This window comes from Pseudophryne corroboree, chromosome 12 (genome assembly GCF_028390025.1).
Source record: "Pseudophryne corroboree isolate aPseCor3 chromosome 12, aPseCor3.hap2, whole genome shotgun sequence".
Lineage (NCBI taxonomy): Eukaryota > Metazoa > Chordata > Amphibia > Anura > Myobatrachidae > Pseudophryne > Pseudophryne corroboree.
The window spans coordinates 104,735,137-104,756,396 of record NC_086455.1 but is presented as its reverse complement, the minus strand read 5'-3'; the positions used below and the strand labels follow the sequence as shown (position 1 = coordinate 104,756,396).

Here is a 21,260-nt window from a genome sequence, read left to right as displayed (position 1 = left end):
TTTGCACCCCCTATATTTTAAAAAGGAACAGTTCGCACATTTGGTGCACAGACCAAAATGTGGTGTGTTTTTGCTGGCAAGGGGCATGGCCACACAATAGTAACCCCAATTCCAATTACACCACACAGTACTGCAACTTTATTCACATTTGATCATGCGATAGTGTCCATAATTCATATTACATCCCACAGTAGTATCACTTTACCTAATAAACGTTACTCCTCACAGTAGTGTCCCTTATTCACATTACATCACACTGAATTGCTCCTTATTCACATTACACCACACCCTTTTGCTCTTTATTCACATTAGACGACACAGTAGTGGCCTTTCTATATGCAATGCCACATAGTAGAGCACCTTATACACATAATGCCACACATTAGTAATGCATTTATAAACATAATTCCACACAGTAATGCCCCTTACACATGAGACACATTATTAATGTCCTTATAAACATAATGCGCCTTACACATTATGACAACCTTTATTAATGCATTTTTACACATAATGTCCCTTACACATATGCCGCACATTATTAATACCCTTATACACATGACACACATAGTGCCCCCTACACATTTGCTGCACATTATTAGTGCATTTTTACATGACACACATAATACTCCTTACACATATTTCGAACACTACTGCACAACCAACCCACTCACATGCACACAGAACTTATACTGCCACTAACACTGTGACCTCTGCCTCTGCTTGGATACAGATGTGTCCTCATAAATCTTGCCTCAATGCTAACGTCGGGCACCTTTTTTTGTTTAATAAAAATGCATCTTATTTGCATTGCTATGTGCCTAGGATGCACAAGCCGCTTCTGCCGATTAAAATGATATGCAGCATGCCTATATACTGTGTGAGACTGTGGCTGTATCTGCATATGAAATGCTACATACATAGGCATGCCGCATATCATTTTAATCAGCAGAAGCTGCTGATGCCCCTAGGCATATCAAATGCCCTAGGCAATTGCCTAGTTTGCCTATGCCTATGGCCGGCTCTGACCAGGGTGCATACCCTGACTACTTGTAATGGGATATGCTACCTAGCCAAGACTTGCTACTGCAGTGCAACTTAGTCCAGGATCCCTCCTGCCAATATATTCTTTCTAGAATAGGTAAGCCATTTTCTCAAAACACATTACTCTCTGCACAAGATTTCTGTAAACAGCCAAGTAAAAATAATCTCTCTAAACCTAAACTCTGCACAATCACTCATTTATAACACCCACCCAATACCCAATTGCCACACAATGTATTCTACGCCCAAAAGACCTGCGGCCGTGTCTCCGTCACAGCCCCGGTTTGATTTCTTAAAACAGTGTTAATTAAAATAAATCATAACAACTTTTAATAATACAAATTTTTTTCGTTTACTTTCATATGAAAAACAATGCCAAAAAAGTAGGAAAAATATATGTTTTGGGGTATTTTGAGGTGACTTTAAAAAAGGTAAAAGACTAAATAGCAAATATTTTTCTAATAATAAATACTTAAATTTGGGATGCATAAAGCAACAAAAAAGTTGATTTTGAGGTAATACGAGGCCATCTTTATTAAACCCCATAAGATTAATATTGGACTACGGGGGTGATTCAGACCTAATCGCTGGGCTGTTAACTTTACTGTCCTGCGTTCAGATAGTCGCCACTCCAAGGGAGAGTTTAAATTCGCTGTGCAAGTGTGCGATCCCATGTGTACGCCGAGCTGCAAAAATCAACTGTGTGCAGTCTCTGCACAGCCCAGGACGTACTCCTACAGTGCAAGCAGATGAGGCTGATCGGGGCCGGAGCTGACGTCAGACACCCTCCCTGAAAATGCTTGGGAACGCCTGCATTTTTCACTCCCAGTAAACAGTCAGTTACCACCCACAAACGGCCTCTCCCTGTCAATCACCTTGCGAATGCCCATGAGATTAGAATTTTCGCACCATCATGTCACTGACCAGCTATGCCCATTGTTGTTGTCCGATGCACGTGCACATTGCGGTACATACGCATGCGCAGTTATCACCTGATCGCCCGCTGTGCAAAAACGCACAGCAGAGATCAGGTCTGAATCACCCCCTAAGTAAGCTAATTGGAAACTACCAATTTCCTTATTAGTCATTGTTTGGGGGGGGAGGGGGGGGGGGTGCTGCAGTGAGGATAGTGTATTGACATTTTAACCTTCAAATAAGGATTTTTCCTCTTATCTCTCACCCTCAATGAGGTGTGAACGGAAAATTTTGCGTTTACTCTACCTGGTTCAAAGTGAGTTTCTAATTGGATTGCAAAATGAATGTGCAATGTGAATTTGTAAAGAAACTGCAACTCCCATCGGGCATTCTGCGACTCGCACCTAACTGAATTGACCCTGTGGTGTGCTGGTGTGGTTAGTTTGAGTTTGCAGGTCAAGATAGAGGGATTTTGACTGGCTTATGTGACAAGTTAGTCGGAGTAAGGGCCGTCCTAGTACTTTCTGTGTGTGTATTTCATGTGGCGCAGGGACGTGCGGTGAGCTAAATTACTCAGGAGGCACTGGCTAACCCCAGAGCCAGATTTACATGCAATATATGAGCCAAAGGGTTCATCTAGGCATTATACACAGGCAGGGCCGTTTCTAGACAATTTGGCTCCCAGTGCGAGATTTCAAAATGCGCCCCCCCCCCCAATTGCTCTAAAAAAAAATGCGTACCCCCCCTCCCCCCATATAGCCATAAAAAGAAAAAGCATGCGCGCGCCTACAGCGCGCGCGCTCCCGACAAAAGTGTGTGGCCTGATTAAAATGGGCGTGGTCTCATTAAAGTGGGCATGGCCTCATCTGATATCATCACACCCACCACAGGGGGGGAAAAATAAAAAAGTCCCCTTTTTACACATTACAGCAGGCAAGTGTCCCCATATTACACAGCGCGGCAGGCAGGTGTCCCCATTTTACACAGCGCGGCAGGCAGGTGTCCCCATTTTACAAAGTGCGGCAGGCAGGTGTCCCCATTTTACAAAGTGCGGCAGGCAGGTGTCCCCATTTTACACAGTACGGAAGGCAGGTATCCCCATTTTACACAGTACGGTAGGCAGGTATCCCCATTTTACACAGTACGCAGGCAGGTGCCCCCATTTTACACAGTGCGGCAGGCAGGTATCCCCATTTTACACAGCGCGGCAGGCAGAAATCCCCATTTTACACAGTACGCAGGCAGGTTCCCCCATATTACACAGTACGCAGGCAGGTGCCCCCATATTACACAGTACGCAGGCAGGTGCCCCCATATTACACAGTACGCAGGCAGGTGCCCCCATATTACACAGTACGCAGGTAGGTGCCCTCATATTACACAGTACGCAGGCAGGTATCCCCATAGGCAGGTGTCCCCATTTTACACAGTGCGGCAGGCAGGTGTCCCCATAGGCAGGTGTCCCCATTTTACACAGTGTGGCAGGCAGGTATCCCCATAGGCAGGTGTCCCCATTTTACACAGTGCGGCAGGCAGGTATCCCCATAGGCAGGTGTCCCCATTTTACACAGTGCGGCAGCGGCAGGCAGGTTTCAAGTTGAGGGGAAGGAAGGGGGAGAGGGGGGGGGGAGAGAGAGAGAGAGAATACTTACGTCTTCCCGCTCTTCGGTCCCGCCGCCTCACGTCCCTCGCGCCGGCTGCCTCCTCCTTCATGCTTATCTCCTTATCGCCTCTCCCGAGCGCTCTTGCTCGGGGGGCGGGGCTTCGCGGAATGACGCGTTTGCGTCATGACGTCACGACGCAACGCGTCATTCCGCGAAACTCCGCCCCCCGAGCAGGAGCGCTCGGGAGAGGCGATAAGGAGTAACAAAGTGCCGCGGCGGGCGCCCCGTGCGGTTGCACGGCTCGCCCGCCGCTAGAAACGGCACTGTACACAGGTACAGCATTATAAACTCCTGGAAATCTGGTGAGTTTTGATTAGAGATGTGTGGAAAGGATACACAGGTGAGGCACTGCCTCACCTGCCATAGACTTTTTACTCCAGAGTTTGGGCTATAAAAATTATTAGAATAATGCAAAGAAGATATTTCAAACAAATTATCAGTATTTTTCATATACTTTATTCAGTCAAAACTCTGGTTTAAACGTAAGTATGACAGTAAAGGGTCTGCCTCACCTGCCTCACCCCACCGCACGTCAAGCTCCATCATCGCCACAAATGGAACTGTTAATGGATAATAGATATTGAACCTTCCACAGGGTAAAGATTGGAACTGAGCAGCATATAAGACCAGAACAGTGCACAGGGTACCTCATGCAGAAACAAATTGCAGTAGAGGATCATTGCTTTTATTGCTGACAGCCTGCCTGGTGCTGTGTACAGTTCTGCAGGGTAGGGGTTAAACAAAGCAGAAAGCTATAAAAGACAGAGAAGAAAAATACAGTCCCAAAAGAAGAGATCAACATATTGTGTAGTAAATGTAATGCCCTCCCAAATCAGCAGGATCCTCCCTGCTGTGCCTTTTGCATCTTGTAGCCTGTGCATGCTCTCAGTCTGCAATGCTAGTTATCAGCTGTGCCCCTGAGCTATGTTTTCTCCAGCTTTTGTTGCCATAACTGCTTCTGATGCTTTTAGATCAGTGAATCACTCAGACACTGCTCCTCCTTCAGCTCCTGCTTTCACAGCTACTGACGAACGAAAACTGCAGCTCCAGAGATTTCATGCTATTGTTGGGCACAGAGAATATTGTGAGCATCTGGCAGCAGACCTCAAAAGCTTTTTCAGTTCTATGCATTCCAAAGTAGAATAAGCACGACTGGCAGTAGTTCTCGGAAGTCTGTGACATAGTCTCTGCGGTCTTGCTGGACTCACACCTTAGTGACTTTTGCTGTCATGGACTAAGAAGAAAACAAAATGACAAGTTGAAATCTCTGCTGAGAGGCTTTAAACCTTCTTGGCTGCATGTTTTATTCAACAATTCACAGATGTGCAGCAATGTCAGACTTTAAACCACCAAAGATTCTGTTTGTCTGCAACTTGGATAACTTTAAAAATCTAAATTAGGTGTTGTTCTACAAACCCCTGTTTTCAAACTGATTATCAAGATGTTGCTAAACAGCACACCCACAGTAATGATGGAGTTCTTGGAAAATGCATCGATTTGGAATAGCAGCTCTCGGAATAGCACTTCTGCAGAGTCTCCAGGAATTGCCATCTTTATCTCATTTGTATACTCCTTAGTTTGCATTATAGGGTTGTGTGGTAACTCTATGGTGATTTATGTTATCTTGCGTTACGCCAAGATGAAAACTGCTACTAACATCTACATTTTGAACTTGGCCATTGCAGATGAACTCCTTATGCTGAGTGTGCCCTTTCTGGTGACATCTACTCTTCTTCGTCACTGGCCATTTGGCTCACTCCTTTGTAGGTTGGTTCTCAGCTTGGATGCCATGAACATGTTTACCAGTGTCTATTGTTTGGCTGTTCTCAGTTTGGACCGATACGTGGCAGTTGTGCATCCTATTAGTGCTGCACGCTACAGAAGGCCAAGTGTGGCAAAAATGGTAAATCTTGGAGTTTGGCTCTTTTCAATTCTGATCATCCTGCCCATCGTAATCTTCTCCAGCACTGCACCCAACAGTGATGGGACAGTAGCTTGCAATGTGCACATGCCTGAACCCTCGCAACGTTGGGTGGTGGTCTTCGTTCTGTACACATTTCTGATGGGATTTCTACTCCCTATGGCAGCCATATGTCTCTGTTATATTCTCATCATCACTAAAATGAGAGTTGTAGCACTGAAAGCTGGTTGGCAGCAACGCCGCAGATCTGAGCGCAAACTCACCCTCATGGTGACTGTAGTAGTAACGGTTTTTGTGGTCTGTTGGATGCCCTTCTATGTAGTGCAACTAGTGGGAGTTTTTGCCAGGAAGGGGGACACCACCATCAGTCAGCTTTCTGTGGCACTTGGATATGCCAACAGTTGTGCCAATCCTTTTCTGTATGGGGTTCTGTCAGACAATTTTAGACGGTCTTTCCAGAAAGTGTTGTGCCTTAGTTGGATGGAAAATGCCACAGAAGAGCCAGTGGACTATTATGCCACTGCCCTAAAAAGTAGGGCATATAGTGCTGAGGACCTACAGAATGGCATGTTGACAACTGGCAGCACATATCGTAATGGGACTTGCAGCTCTAGGACCCATTAGAATTAATTAATGTGTTGGAAATACTAAGACTGTTCCGTATACATTGTCTAACATCTGAAGAATTACAAGTAATGTATACTGTACATGTATCTTATGCTCTTGGGAGAACAATTATGAACACTGGATATATGTACACATAGAAACTGGAAAACTCCTATTACATTAAATTATTTATTTTAATATGTTGTTACTGTATATACAAATTACCATTTTGCACTGTTGTACTGTATATAATGAATAAAATCAGCAAAAGTCAAATGTTAGCATTTATGGATACTATCACTATTATTCTGAACATTTAGAATTATTTGCAGTTAATTAGGATTCTAATGAAATATTCAAGTTAATTATCATCCCTGGGGAAGTGAAACATTGCATTTGGTATTTTAGTTTCTGTAAAACACGTTCTCCAACACTGAAACGCGCAGCATTAATGGCCAAGTGCTATATGTATCACTTACAAATTATTATCTGGATAATGAAGACATCATCCGTATTTCTGTCTTGATCCATAATATATGTTACATGTTATCCTTTACAAGCAAATACAATGGTATTTAGCAATTGAATTTTTCTGTATGTGTTATTGCTGTTTATAGATGTTTTTGTCTTAAGTCTTATCTAAACTCATTTTCATTCTAAATAGAAGTTGTTTGCAAAGTTTGTTAATCTGTACAGATGACTGTCCTCAAGTTATTTTTTTTTTTTTTGCACTTCCATATTTTATGGGGAAATAAAAAAAATCTTAATATTTTCATAGAAAAGAAAAACTATTTTATTTCACTATGAGCTAGTTTTAAAGAAACGTTGCAAGTTTTGTCAACGCACAAGTCATCAAACTAAATGTTTAATGACTTGGTACTTGCTATTTGCAAGTTTGCGCAATATTCTGCAACAGACTTTGGGGGTCATTCCGAGTTGATCGCTAGCTGCTTTCGTTCGCTGCACAGCGATCAGGCAAAAAAAAGGCACTTCTATGCATGCGTATGCGGCGCAATGCGCACGCGCAACTTACTACTTCAACGACCGATGTAGTTTCACACAGGGTCTAGCGAAGCTTTTCAGTCGCACTGCTAACCACAGAGTGATTGACAGGAAGAGGGCGTCACTGGGTGTCAACTGACCGTTTTCAGGGAGTGTTCAGAAAAACGCAGGTGTGCCAGGAAAAATGCAGGCGTGGCTGGGCGAATGCAGGGCGTGTTCATGACGTCAAAACAGCAACTAAATTGTATGACGTGATCGCAAGCGCTGAGTAGGTCTGAAGCTACTCTGAAACTGCACAAAATTATTTTGTAGCTGCTCTGCGATCCTTTCGTTCGCACTTCTGCTAAGTTAAAATACACTCCCAGTGGGAGGCGCATAGCATTTGCACGGCTGCTAAAAACTGCTAGCGAGTGAACAACTCGGAATGACCCCCTTTGTACGTTATATACTTTTGGTGCTTTAGTCATAAAATATATTTACTAACCATATCTGTTTTCTTTATTACAGAGAAGTGATTTATTGTGCTTCTCACGGTGTATTAAGTCTGGAGAAAGGATAAAGAAGTGATAAAGCAGTGATAAGTGCAAGGTGATAACGCACCAGCCAATCAGCTCCTGTCATTTTTCAAATCTGTAATGATTGGCTGGTGCAATATCACCTTGCACTTATAACTGCTTTATCACTTCTTTATCCCTTCTCCAGGCTTAATACATCTGCCCCAGTATACCAAATTAAATTAAGAAGCCACTCCCGATTGTATGCTGTCTACCTACTGTACTCCAACATTGTTAGAGGTTTATACACACACATACACACACTGTAATAATTCACATCAATCCCTGTCCCAGTGGGGCTTACAATCTATATCTCTTACCACACAGTCACACTCACTAGGATTTATTTATTCAGAAGCCAATTAACCTACTAGTATGTCTTTGGTGTGTGGGGAAAAAATGGAGCACACAGAGGAAAACCACACAAGCACATAAAAACTCCACACAGAGACCCAGAACCCACAACCCCAGTGTTGAGAGGTGGCAACAGTAACCTCTGTGTTGTCTGAAAACAAAGCGGATGCAAAATAAAATAAAATAATAGAGGAAAAATACTGCTTTAAAAATAATTGTATGTAAACATTGTTTTCTCATTTACACAGTGCTACGTTCGTAAGTATTACTTGGTTTATAAATTATGACTTGGGTTGGATGTAAAACAAAAAGGGTCTTGTTTCAAAGTTTTATGCTAAGTGTTTCTGGACCTAAAACATTTTGATAAGATGCAACAAAATAGTATACTTTGCAAATTATTCTTAAAGGGGTTGGGGTTGAGAATAAAACAATTTAAATGTATTGTTTGCACTGATCTTAAAATATAGAGAAAATTCTTCCAACAGTACTTTTGTCTATACAGGTAATCTGTGCCCTTCAGTGTTCTGTGAGTCGATAGAAAGCATGGTTTTATTGATCTGATGAGGAATGCTGCAGGTTGTTTCCAGGATATAGAAGAATTTATGTAATAATGTAGCACAGTCCAAATGTTTTCATTGCCAAGCTAAACCCTGCAAAATATATTACTTTCCATCCAGATTATGGTGCCTTTTATTGGACAAGAAAGTAAAACATATCTTTGTTTAGCTATTGACGCAATACTTTCTGCTTTTTAATAACCCCATTGGTCAGATCTGTAAAAGCATACCATTTAGTATGAAGTAGTGTTTTCTGATGTAATAACATTGCACATTTAAATGGTGATTTAAAAAATGCTGTTTAGTCATTGTTTTCTGTTAAACTCCATTACACACTGATGCCACCTACTGTATACTACCTATAGCAACAGCCGATAAGATAACTAAATCTTTACATTTTTTTTTTTACACAACTTTGTTTTTCAATACATTTTCTTACCACCTGTACCATGTAATTAGAGATGAGCAAAATTGTGGTAAAAGTTTAGGCAAATCAAATTTCTTGGGAAAACTGATTGATTCTTAAAATAGATACAGAGAATGATTCTGAGTGTCACAAATCTAGCCAGTCTGTCTTATCTTTAGGTGATCTGAGTTCAACATTCCTACCGGCCATGAAAAAAAGCCGTTTCAGGGTGTCAACTGGGCGTATTCAGGGAAGGGAACCATTTTGTTTCTGTGATGCCGAAGGCATGCCTATTTCAGTCTTCATATCTCTTGCACTTAGTATGAGATACAGTAGTTGTAATGGTTACTCTCACATACTTATCAGGACTTGCATACAGCCGCATTAGCATTACGTGCGAATCAGAGTCAGGCCAGCAATCTTCAGATTGAGCTTTTGCTTCCCAATACTGCAGAATCCCAATTTTACACAGTATTTGTAATTGTGCATTTTGTGGCTGGGACGATGACATACTGTACAGTTTATGGGGTGGGGTTAGGGAGTAAGTATGGTATAAGGTCAACATTCACCATAAAAACAAGCTTTAGTTTATAGCCTAGAAATTGGAATTTTTTGCTCATTTGTGCCTATATTTTTTAGGGTTAAATTGTTTATAGATGTCTAAAATAATTTCTTAAAAGCAATTACCTGGCTAGATGTTTAACTATGATGCATTTAATTATACTATAATAGCAATGAGGCAGGATACAATGGCGAGCTTAGAGGTTGGTTTGTCAGAAGGCAAAACTCCCCATTGGTGTTAGCCCTATACATGAAATTGTTACCACTGGTCATGTACAACAAATAAACACTTGTAACACTGAATCTCAATCGACGTGTTACTGACACAATTGGTTTTACTTTACTCATCTCTGGGCAAAATGAAGAAATTGTTATTTCAAATTCAAAACAGGACAATCTGTATATTTGTGATACCGTATATACTAATTTTAGCTCCTCTTTAGTACCGGACACCTGCAGATGTTTAAACAATTTTCTTCCAATGTAAAATTACCTCTCTGCATCCAGCTTGTTATTAACAGAGAATAAAATGCTCTTGGCAGAATACCAATGGCACATTTGGGCCAATTATCTTACACAGTTTGTTGCTGTGGTACGTAACTTACAAGCATACTGTGCTATTATGGGCATCTGAGATGGAGGCTAACCCTATTTTTTTTTAACTAGGCTTGAAAAGATAAAGAAATTCTGTTCAAAATTGTGTATGATTTTTCTGAAGAGTTTACAGTTCTATAATGTCCTATTTAAAATATTCAAGGCCAGTGCAAACCCCAGGACGTCCAAGGTGGTGACCTCACATACATACACTTAGAAGTGACATTCCCACCCTTGCTGATTCTTGGCAGGTGGGCCGTAAGGGACTATATACAAAAGAGAATGGGGTAGTAAGGGAGGCAGCCTTTGCTCCTCAGCCTGGGGATGTGGCATTTGGCTATGACATCATAGCCAGTCATCACACTCGCAGCCCGTCACAGACATGGGGTAGTAACAGCCGGCAGCTTCCCTTGGAATAAATTGATTTATTCTTCTCCTTCATGTCATTGGCTGGCTTTCCATATGGGGGGGCGTTATGGGGACATTAAAATCACTGAATGAATGACATTATGTTACTGTACAGAAGGTATACAGTGTATTAAGCTTACCCACTAACCATTGGTGACCTAGGCCAATAGGTTCACCCAGGTAATGCTAGCTCTGAAAATATTTGACTGAAATCTGGAACTGTAATTAGCACTTTTGGTTTTTCTTCTTCAACTTTAACGTGAGCACATACCCTAGACATTGTCAAGGTCGCCATCTTGTTGGATGAATTAATGGTCAAGCAAATGTATGTTCTGATTGCCTTGACAATCTGTATTGACAAAATGGCTGGTTCAATTGTTGGTCTTTATTAACCCCTTCAAAGCCAGAGGTGATTTATTAATCCATGACCAAACCCATTTTTATTATTTGTCAAAATGTACTTCTTCGTATACATTTAGAGTACAAAGCACTGATTTATTGCGTGGTTTGCAAACCACTACACAGCAGATGCAGTCCTCAGATACATACAACTGAAATTCAGGGTATATAGACATACTCAAGGCCCAAGACCCCTGCACCATCTAGTTTCCCAACTACCAAGCCTTCACATCTAGCAACAAATTAGCAATTTACCCCTCCTGTGAGCATATAACCTGTTAAAGCAAATACATAGGGATGACCATTGGATGGTGAAGATGGGAATATTGAATAGACTTCCAGATTATACCCTGGGGTATATTTACTAAGGTCCCGATTTTGACCGAGATGCCGTTTTTTCTTCAAAGTGTCATCTCGGTAATTTACTAAGCAAAAATCACGGCAGTGATGAGGGCATTCGTAATATTTTGGAAGTCCTCTGAAAAAATCACGAATCAATACACCATCGGTCAAATACGCCTGCAATTTGGTAGAAATCGGGAATTTACTAAAAAGTGCAAAACACAAACACTGCCGACAATAGCCAAACACTGCTGTGATGAAATACAAATCGTGAAAAAATGCTAAAAAATAACAGACCTGCTTTTTTATCCCGTGTTTGTATAGGCATGCACGGATCCATGAGATCCGTGCATGTTTTTCAGTGGGAAGGGGTGGGAAATGTTATAATTTTTCACAAAAAAAATGCGTGGGGTCCCCCCTCCTAAACCAAACCAGCCTCGGGCTCTTTGAGCCGGCCCTGGTTGCAAAAATATGGGGAAAAAATTGACAGGGGTTCCCCCATATTTAAGCAACCAGCACCGGGCTCTGCGTCTGGTCCTGGTTCCAAAAATACGGGGGACAAAAAGCGTAGGGGTCCCCCGTATTTTTGAAACCAGCACCGGGCTCCACTAGCTGGACAGATAATGCCACAGCCGGGGGTCACTTTTAATGCGCTCCATTATAACCAATGGTGGGAACTTTGTGGTCAGCGGTGAGGTCACTTTCGGTCAACCGCTGACCACAAAGTTCCCACCATTGGTTACAATGGAGCGCATAGGCGCTACATTGTAACACTGCCGTGTGCCGCCTGTCAGACAGTACAGGAGCACACAGCCGATCAGGAGCGTGCCACAACGTGGCGCTCCCTGATTGGCTGAAGAAACCCACTTAGACATCAGTCAGAGGGGGTTTCTGGCATTCGGGGAAAGGGGTCCCATGTGAAAACATGGGGCCCCTTTCAGTTCGTGGTCGGGTGTCCCGTTTTTTTATTTTTACAAGTACGTGGATTACAAATGGATTACCCGAGGAGCCCTCTACACTGGATTTGGTGAGTAGGATTTTTTCAACAGGTACACCTTGGATTCTACATGGAGAAGAGGACCGACCCTCGTGTGAACATAAGGTAAGTATGTGTATATGGTGGTGTGTATGTATGCATTAAAGTTATACTTTCAAGGTGTGTGTGTAATGTCTTTATTGGGGTATTTTTTTAGTAGTAGCACTACAGGTACCAGCGGGCCCGGTTTTCCGCCGCATGCTGGTACTTGTGGTTCTCCAAGTACCAGCTTGCGGGGGAGGCTTGCTGGGACTTGTAGTACTGCTACTAAAAACAATATTCATTACTTTCAACAAAGGCTATCAGCCCCCCATCCGCAGCCCATTGGATGGGGGGGACAGCCTCGGGCTTCATCCCTGGCCCTTGGGTGGCTGGGGGGGGGACCCCTTGATTGAAGGGGTCCCCACTCCCCCAGGGTACCCCGGCCAGGGGTGACTAGTTGGATATTTGATGCCACGGCCGCAAGGCACTGTATAAAAGTGACCCCCGGCTGTGGCATTATCTGTCCAGCTAGTGGAGCCCGGTGCTGGTTTAAAAAATACGGGGGACCCCTACGCTTTTTGTCCCCCGTATTTTTGGAACCAGGACCAGTCGCAGAGCCCGGTGCTGGTTGTTTAAATATGGGGGAACCCCTGTCAATTTTTTTCCAATATTTTTGCAACCAGGACCGGCTCAAAGAGCCCGAGGCTGGTTTGGCTTAGGAGGGGGGACCCCACGCAATTTTTTTTTAAGTTTAAACATTTTTAATTTTTTTTACAAGGTGCACAATGAAGCCCAGCACGGATCTCACAGATCCGGCCGAGATTCATTGTATTAAAGTCGGCAGTGTTTTACAAGTCACTCACGTAAAACACTGCCTAAAAAAACGAATGACATCGACATCGGAAAAACCGAAAATGCAGAATACGACAGCTTAGTAAATTAGTCGTAATCAATTCAAAAAGTTGCATATTTACACTTTCGATGTCATTCGTGATTGAACTTTGACCTCAGACGGGAAAATACGATTCTTAGTAAATTTACCCCCCTGTATGGGAATGGATTTGTAAATTATTTTGTGTGGTTCAAAGGCAAACGCAGGGGGGGGGGGGAGGGGGGGGAGGGGGGGGGAAGGTTTCTGGTTGCCCAGAAACCCTCCTCCTCTTGACAAGTGGCTCAAATTATGACAACAATAGCAATGGTATATAATACGATTACTAGAACTGTCGCCACTTCATGCAGTTTAAGGGAGAGAGCAAAGCTGATACACATGCCCAGTGGTAGCAGCTTCTTCTACTAAGTTTGCTGTGTGTGCGGATCTGAGGCCTCACTCAGTGCACTGGACCAGAGAGTAGGTGCCAGGAAGAAGAGACAGGAGCCTTACCATGAAGTGGGAGAATGTGTGCTTAGATAGTGCAGTACTGGTTCTGTTATGTTTGTGTATCTATTTATTATGGTATGTTTAACCTTTTCCTGTCCACTTATCTTATTAATTTTATTTAAATATATTTGATACAGCCTATACTATAGACAATATAAAGTGTTAAATATTAATACTGTATTCCATACAGTATCCAGTATACAAAGACCAATTTTTACATTAATGTCCAGAGTCGTTACTAGGTTTTTCTACTACTCCCCCAGACTCCTGCACTGGCTCCAATGTTACACAGAGTGAGAGATTGTGGACTGCATTTGGAAAACCCCCTCTAGAAATCCTGCGTTTGCCACTGTGGTTGTTCGGCAACTAGATGCCCTAAATTTTAGTGTCCCTGCCCAGCCGAGTCTGTATTGGTTGCCTGGTTGTAAGGTTACCGGCTTCAGCAGGATTTAAGAAGAGGGAGGAATGTGATGAAATGAAGGTATTAGCACATAAAATAAGGGTTTAGCATGGTAACCACATATATATCAGTGATGTGCATTTAGGGTAGGCAGGGGAGGCCATACTATAGTATACTCCAAAATTTTGTCTATAAAAATGATTAGAGTAATATAAATAAGATATTTCTAACATATAAATATCATCTTTGTATTATTCTAATCATTTTTGAAGTCAAAAGTCACCACCAAATCATATGTGTGGGTGTGCGCATGCAAATCTGGCTCAGATACTAGCCAGTGCCTCCCCAGCCATTGACCTCACCGCACATCACTGATATGTATGTATTAATATTAGAGATGAGCGGGTACGGCATTCTGAGCCTTGATCTGAGTCCGACTTGAGTTTTCCCGCCTGACTCGGATCATCCTCCCACTCAGTGGCGGATCCAGGGGGGGGGCACCCAGGCACGTGCCCCCCCTGTCATTTAGGATCACTAGCTGCAAGTACCGCTGTGGTGTACATGCCGGCAGGAGGCTCAGCAGGGCTACACTAGCAGCGCGTTACCAGGCCCGGCAAAAGCAGCCGCGTTGAGCGCCGGACCTGTGAGGGCGCTGCTGAAATCACTGCTGGCCGCCGCTCACTACCACCCGCCGCTCACCGCCCGCCTGCCCAATAAAGCTGCCAGCCAAGGTTATTACTTTCACCGCCGCTGTATCTCCGGAGCAGAAGCTGGAGCTTAGCGTAGCTGGTGTCTCCAGCGCTGCCCCCACGAGAAGCAGCGGGAAAGAAGCTGTTCGGGCTGCCTTCACCCAAGTGCTCCCCGGCCCACAGCCAGCCGGCCTCTCTGCAGCTCCCCCCTCTTAGCCCCAGGGTGCTCAGCAGGACCGGCCACGGCAACACCTGCTTCACTAACATCACGGCCAGGACCGCAAGGAGGTGACAGAGCGAGCACTGGGCCACGATCCTGCATTCCCTCTGTACCCTGGAGTATACTCCCCAGCACAGCCGCGAGTTTAAGGTGAGGGACAGTCACAATTTTGTTTGAGGGTTATCCCAGTCCCTTGGTTTTGCCCTGTTATAGCTCAGACACAGGATCTCTGTGGAACTACTTATCCCAGCATGGACAATGCAAACTTCTGGCTGTGATTTGTAGTTCCACAACAGGTTGGGACATATGATTGTGCTCACCCTAGACGTGGTGTTGGCCCCTCTACAATAAAGGGCCCTACACATTTATCGATCCGCCGCCGAGCTGCCCGACAGCAGATACGGCCGACGGGCGACCCAACAGCGGGGGGGGCAGTGAGGGGGGGAGTGAAGTTTCTTCACTTCCCCCGTCACACGGCTCCATAGAAGTGCAAGCAAATATGGACGAGATCGTCCATATTGGCCTGCATGCACAGCCAACGGGACACCAGCGATGAACGAGCGCGGAGCTGCACATTGTTCATCGCTGGAGCCTCCACACTCAAAGATATGAACGGTATCTTGTTCATTAATGAACGAGATTGTTCATATGTTTGATATCGCCCAGTGTGTAGGGCCTATAAGACCGGGTGATGGCCTTGTCTGATAATTTCTGTATGCTTCATGCAAAAAATACAGGGTGTTGCTTTGGGGTTTATGTAGCAGAAGGTGCCTTGCGGAAGTCACCGTACATTGTAAATCCTGCAGCTACACATCCAAAGACCAACCCCCCCATGCCCGCACGCCTGCCTTTCCCTATCGTGGTGCCCCCCCTGTCATTTTGTTCTGGATCCGCCCCTGCTCCCACTGTCAGATTGTTGCGGGTTTTGGATGCTATAAAGGTCCCGTGTAGTGAGCAGATGTGTCTGTTCTGTGCTGTCTATACAGAGGAGCTGCTGTCTTGTCTATCAAGGGGCTGGGCCTGCTATGTCTGTCCATGGGTGCTCTGTCCGTCCATAAAAGGGGTGCTCTGTCCATCTACAAAGTGGCTTTTATGGGGTGCTCTGTCTGTGCTGGGGAGCTCATGAACAGGGGTGCTGGGTCAGTGCTGTGTCCGTCCGTAAAGGGGCTGCTGTATCCTCCAGAGCTGCTCTGTCCATTCATAAAGGCGTTGCTGTGTCCTTCAGGGGTGCCCTCTGTGTGCGGTGTCCATCCAAAAAGGGGCTGCAGTGTCATCCAGGGCTGCTCTGTCCATTCATAAAGGGGCTGCTCTGTCTGTCCAGCGGTGCTCTGTCAATCTAAGGGTGCTCAGCTCCAGTGTAAACAAAATAAAAAAATATATATATTTTGTGCTTTACCCCATTGCTTTACCGGTCACATAGCATTGTATCATACACATATTGTGACACTGTAGGTGGTCCGTCCCCAGGGTGGCTGTGTTGTCCATGAAGGGGCTGCTGTCAGAGCTGGATTAAGGCTTTGGGGGGCCCGGGGCATTTAAGACAGGGGGGCCCTAAAGACTTCCCCACAAACTAATCATACACGCATGTGAACACACATAATAATTGAATCACTGTGTCGTGTCTAGGAATGAAGTGGGATAGAGGTCAGACAGAGAATGGAGGCTGGATAGCAGAAGGGGTGGTGGAGGCAGTGCCATTTCTACCACTGGGCGCGCCGTGCCCGCTGCTACACCTGCTGGCTGCTCTTACTTGCTCTCCCTCCTCCCGTCCATAGTACTCCGATCAGTGGGTGGAGTTTCATGAAATGACGCAGATGCATTGTGACATCGCTAAACAAACACGTAATTTTGCGAAACTCTGCTCAGCACTTCGAGTACTATGGGCAGGAAAAGAGAGAGCAGATAATAGCAGTTCTTGCACCAATGAGCATTACATCCCTGGCAAAGGGCATTACACATCCCTGGCAACAAGCACCCTGGCAAAGAGCATTACACACTCCTGGCAACAAGCATGACTCCCAGACCATGAAACCCCTGGCAACGAGCATTACACTGAAAGCATAAAAACCCCTGGCAATGAGCTTTACACACCCCTGGCAATGAGCATGACACAGAGCGCATGGAAATCCCTGGCAACAAGCCTTACACCCCTGGCAACAAGTATGACACCCAGCACATGAAACCCCTAGCAACAAGCATTACACCCCAAGCATTGAGCATATGACACCCAGAGCATGAAACCCCTGGCAGCGAGCATGGAACTCACAGCATGAAACCCCTGGCAATAAGCATGGAACTCAGAGCATGAAATCCCTGGCAATGAACAACTTAGTACTGCAAACATGGTGGGTGCAGTGTCTTTTAATATCATTTAGAAGTCCGCTGAGTGCTGCCTCCGTTTGCAAGTTGTCTTATTTCTACGAAAGGCACTGGGGAATTTATGTGAAACATCTGAGTGCTGGGGCCCCACACATGTTGCAGGTATAAATAAATAAATAAATATATATATATATATATATATATATATACACACAGTATATAGGTAGTTAGATAGATACACAGAGACACACACACACACACACACACACACACACACACACACACATTACTGCAGGGGGGTACACTGGAATTCCACAGGGAATAACATTGGGGTGTACAGTTGGATCTTGATCCGAGGCACCAACAGGCTAAAGCTTTGACTGTTCCCAGGATGCACTGCACCACCTCCTCTATATCCCCGCCTCCAGGCACTGGAGCTCAGTTTGTAAGTTGGTGCCTGCAGTGCAGGCAGCTAACAGGGAGGGCTGCGTTAGGCAGCCCTGAAAATAAATTTTCTGAGAAGAAAGAAGACTTCAAGGGCCGCAGCATATGCACTTGGTGCTATATGTCATCCTGACATATCATGCTGTGGCTCCCTCACCTCCCCCAGCGGCGCTGTATACTCCTGCGCCCTGGTTGCCGGGTACTTACAGCGGAGGCGCTCTGGTCTCATCAGACACACATACCGCCGCTGCTCTCCTGGATCGTGTGGCCCAACGCGGTCTCCGGAGATGGACCGAGCTGCTGGTGTGGACACTGTGGCCAGGCAGGGACCCCACTATATCCACCAGGGCAAGGAGCACAGGTCGAATTTACTAAAATCCGTTTATTACAGGCTCCATAGTACCCAGTGGTGAAGTCTAGCAGAGGGGATAAGGTGCTGATCTGTAGCCCCTCCCCTAGCCCCAGGCGCCATCTACAGCAGATGTTCCCACTCTGGAGCTGTAGCTCTCGCTCTCTCTCCCTCACTCCCTGTTAGCGTTTGGGTGCCATTACACATAGCTGCGCTGATCCTGGGACTGCTGGGCACTGTCTCCTCTGTAAAGCAGCCTGTATCATCAGCGCTGTGCATTTACAATACACTTAAGTATTCTACATGTCGTTTAGACAGCGTTAGTTAAGAACAAGTGCATAACTATCTGAATATTTAGTACAAGTATTCTGTGATATACATCCAGTGTTTACTGTGCATTGTTATATCTGTATACATACATAGCTATATGTAGTATTGCTAGTCCAGTGCAGTTTTATTGTTATACTGTATGTAATAATTTCTGCATTGTACATGTGACTGTGTGTGCCTATAGCTGCTGTGTGGTTTCCATTCCGTGTATCACATTTTGCTTTCACTACATTCTGTACCCTGAGGGGGACTAAGTGTGTCAGGGTCCTATATATATATATATATATATATATATATATAGAGAGAGAGAGAGAGAGAGAGAGAGAAGGTGCGGGCCGGCAATCCTCCTAGTAGCGGAGATTACCCTGGTGCCTTCTAGTGGAAATTTTGCAGAGTCCCAATACAGAAGACAGCGGCACTCAGGGATTTTCAAAAATGTAAATTTGTATTCAAAGTGTACAAAAAAAACGACGTTTCGAGGCTCACCCGCTCCTTGACAAAGGGGCGGGTGAGCCCCGAAACGTCGGCTTTTTTGTACACTTATGAATACAAATTTACATTTTTGAAAATCCCTGAGTGCCGCTGTCTTCTGTATTGGGACTCTCTCTCTCTCTCTCTCTCTCTCTCTCTCTCTCTCTCTCTCTATATATATATATATATATATATAGTGTTTCACAGGATATACTGTTTTTGTATTTTTCTCTGTGTATTTCAGTCACCATATACCACTTAAATCCTTTGTTTGTGTTTTGCACTTGCAGTCACACTCCACAGGTTTTTTTTGTCAGGTACTGTGTCTGGCTTTATTGTACTGTTACGCCCTAAGGCTACGTTTCCATATAATATCTGCTACACAGGGTGGGAGATCCGTGGCTGATCCTGCATCATGCAGTGCTTATGCTGCGGATTTATCTGGGGAAAATATTCCAGCTGAGGGTCCAGGTACCGGGGGTTCTGTACCCCTCAGTGAGTCTGCAACACCGATGGCACACCAAGACCCATGTTGGGTTGCTTTCTCTAATTTCCTGACTACGCTAGTAAAGAGACTTATGCCCCCTGTGGGACCTGCCACATATTGACTTGTAGTTAATCCACCATGGGCGGATACTCTGTCAACTCAGTTACAGCAATTAATTCAGTCTATGCTTAAACAAAAGCCTAACCCTCACCCTCCTAGGACCAAAGGGTCATCTAAGCGGGCCATTTCTTCCTCACAATATACTGACCCATCAGACACTGATGCAGATGCTTCTGATGAGGAATCTACAACGTAGGTTGATGTTCCTGACCTATTGGAGGCTATCAAACTGATTCTTCAGATTGATGATGAAACTGAACCTCCAGATACATCTAAGAAACCTGATAAGTTCAAACCTCAGAAGGTTACTAAATTAGTTTTGCCACATTCTGACCATTTAGTTGACATACGTAAGGAATCCTGGGAATCTTCAGGAAAGAAATTCTCCCTGTCTAAAAATATGCTAGCTAGTTATCTCCTCTCTGCAGAGTTAAGTAAGAATTGGGAAACGCCACCACCGGTGGACTCACATGTAGCTCGTCTCGTGGTGTCTTCTACTCTGCCTGTCACTACCGTCACCTCTCTGAAGGAACCGATGGATATGTGTGTGGAAGGTTGCTTGAAGTCTATTTACACTCTTGTGGTGCCATACATACCCGCTATAGCAGCTTCTTGGGCTGCAAAAGTATTGAATCCTGGGTTCAAGCTGTTGAGGCAGAGCTACCTCTGAATTTTTTGATAATGCCAGACAGTGTCTTTCATATATTACCACAGCCTCTCATTACATTCAGGAGGCGGCCTCTGATGCTGGTGTTCTGGCGGCCAAAGCGTCTACTATGTCCATTCTGGCTCGCCGGATTCTGTGGTTTCGGTCCTGGTCGGTGGACCTGGACTCTAAAAAGACCTTGGAGGTGATCCCTTTTAACGGAGACATACAGATGGGTCTTTCGTTATCTTGGCTGGCTGAGGCGTTAGTCACGATCAGGCATATGCAGCGTGCCTGGGCGCAGGGAGCCTAGGTGCGCCTAGTCGTAGGGAGGTGCACAGAGCGTTTGGCATTACCTTTAAGTGTAATACATAGTAACATAGTATTTTAGGTTGAATAGAGGCAAATTGCCCATCGTGTTCAACCTGTTTTAAGTTGTGATGATTCTACATACTTGCTGAATAATGTTTTATGACTAGTTAGCTACTATAACACATGTTACCCCCGGATTAACCACGTTGATATTTTAAGTTTTATAACCTTGGATAGCTTTTTCATTCAGAAATGTATCCATTCCTTTTTTAAATCCAATTACAGAGTCCGCCATTACCACCTTCCCTGGCAGGGAATTCCACATCCTAATTGCCCTAACAGTGAAGAACCCTTTCCGCCGTTGCGTTCAGAACTTTCTCTCCTCCAGTCGCAGCGAGTGCCCACGTGTCCTAAACTGTGTTCTTTTAATAAATATTTCCTCTGATAACTCTTTGTGATGTCCCTTTACATATTTGAAGATATTAATAATATCTCCTCTTAGGCGCCTCTTTTCTAGTGTATACATATTCAGCCTAGTAAGTCTTTCCTTATAGTCCAGTCCTTCTAGGCCTTTAATCAATTAAGTAGCTTGCCTTTGAACACTTTCGAGTTCACTGATGTCTTTTTTATACAATGTTGCCCAAAACTGGACACAATATTCCAGGTGCGGACGTACCAATGCCTTATACAGTGGCATGATTACATCCAAGTCCCATGTCTCAATTCCCCTTTTTATGCACGCTAGCACCT

The 21,260-nt window shown here is 44.5% G+C and overlaps 1 protein-coding gene and 1 long non-coding RNA gene across 2 annotated transcripts in view; both read left to right on the top strand.

Annotated features, from left to right (window-relative positions):
- The window catches only part of LOC134980852 (uncharacterized), a 367,657-nt gene that overhangs the window by 40,466 nt on the left and 305,931 nt on the right, over nucleotides 1-21,260 (top strand). The gene's annotated exons all lie outside the window — the stretch shown is intronic.
- On the top strand, nucleotides 4,536-6,426 carry SSTR1 (somatostatin receptor 1). Its single transcript, XM_063947167.1, has one exon. The coding sequence runs from the start codon at nucleotides 5,065-5,067 to the stop codon at nucleotides 6,166-6,168; it is 1,104 nt and encodes a 367-aa protein (XP_063803237.1). The 5' UTR covers nucleotides 4,536-5,064; the 3' UTR covers nucleotides 6,169-6,426.

Bases quoted from the DNA above. Each gene is read 5' to 3' on its own strand.
- SSTR1 (XM_063947167.1), top strand. From the start codon at position 5,065: ATGTTGCTAAACAGCACACCCACAGTAATGATGGAGTTCTTGGAAAAT.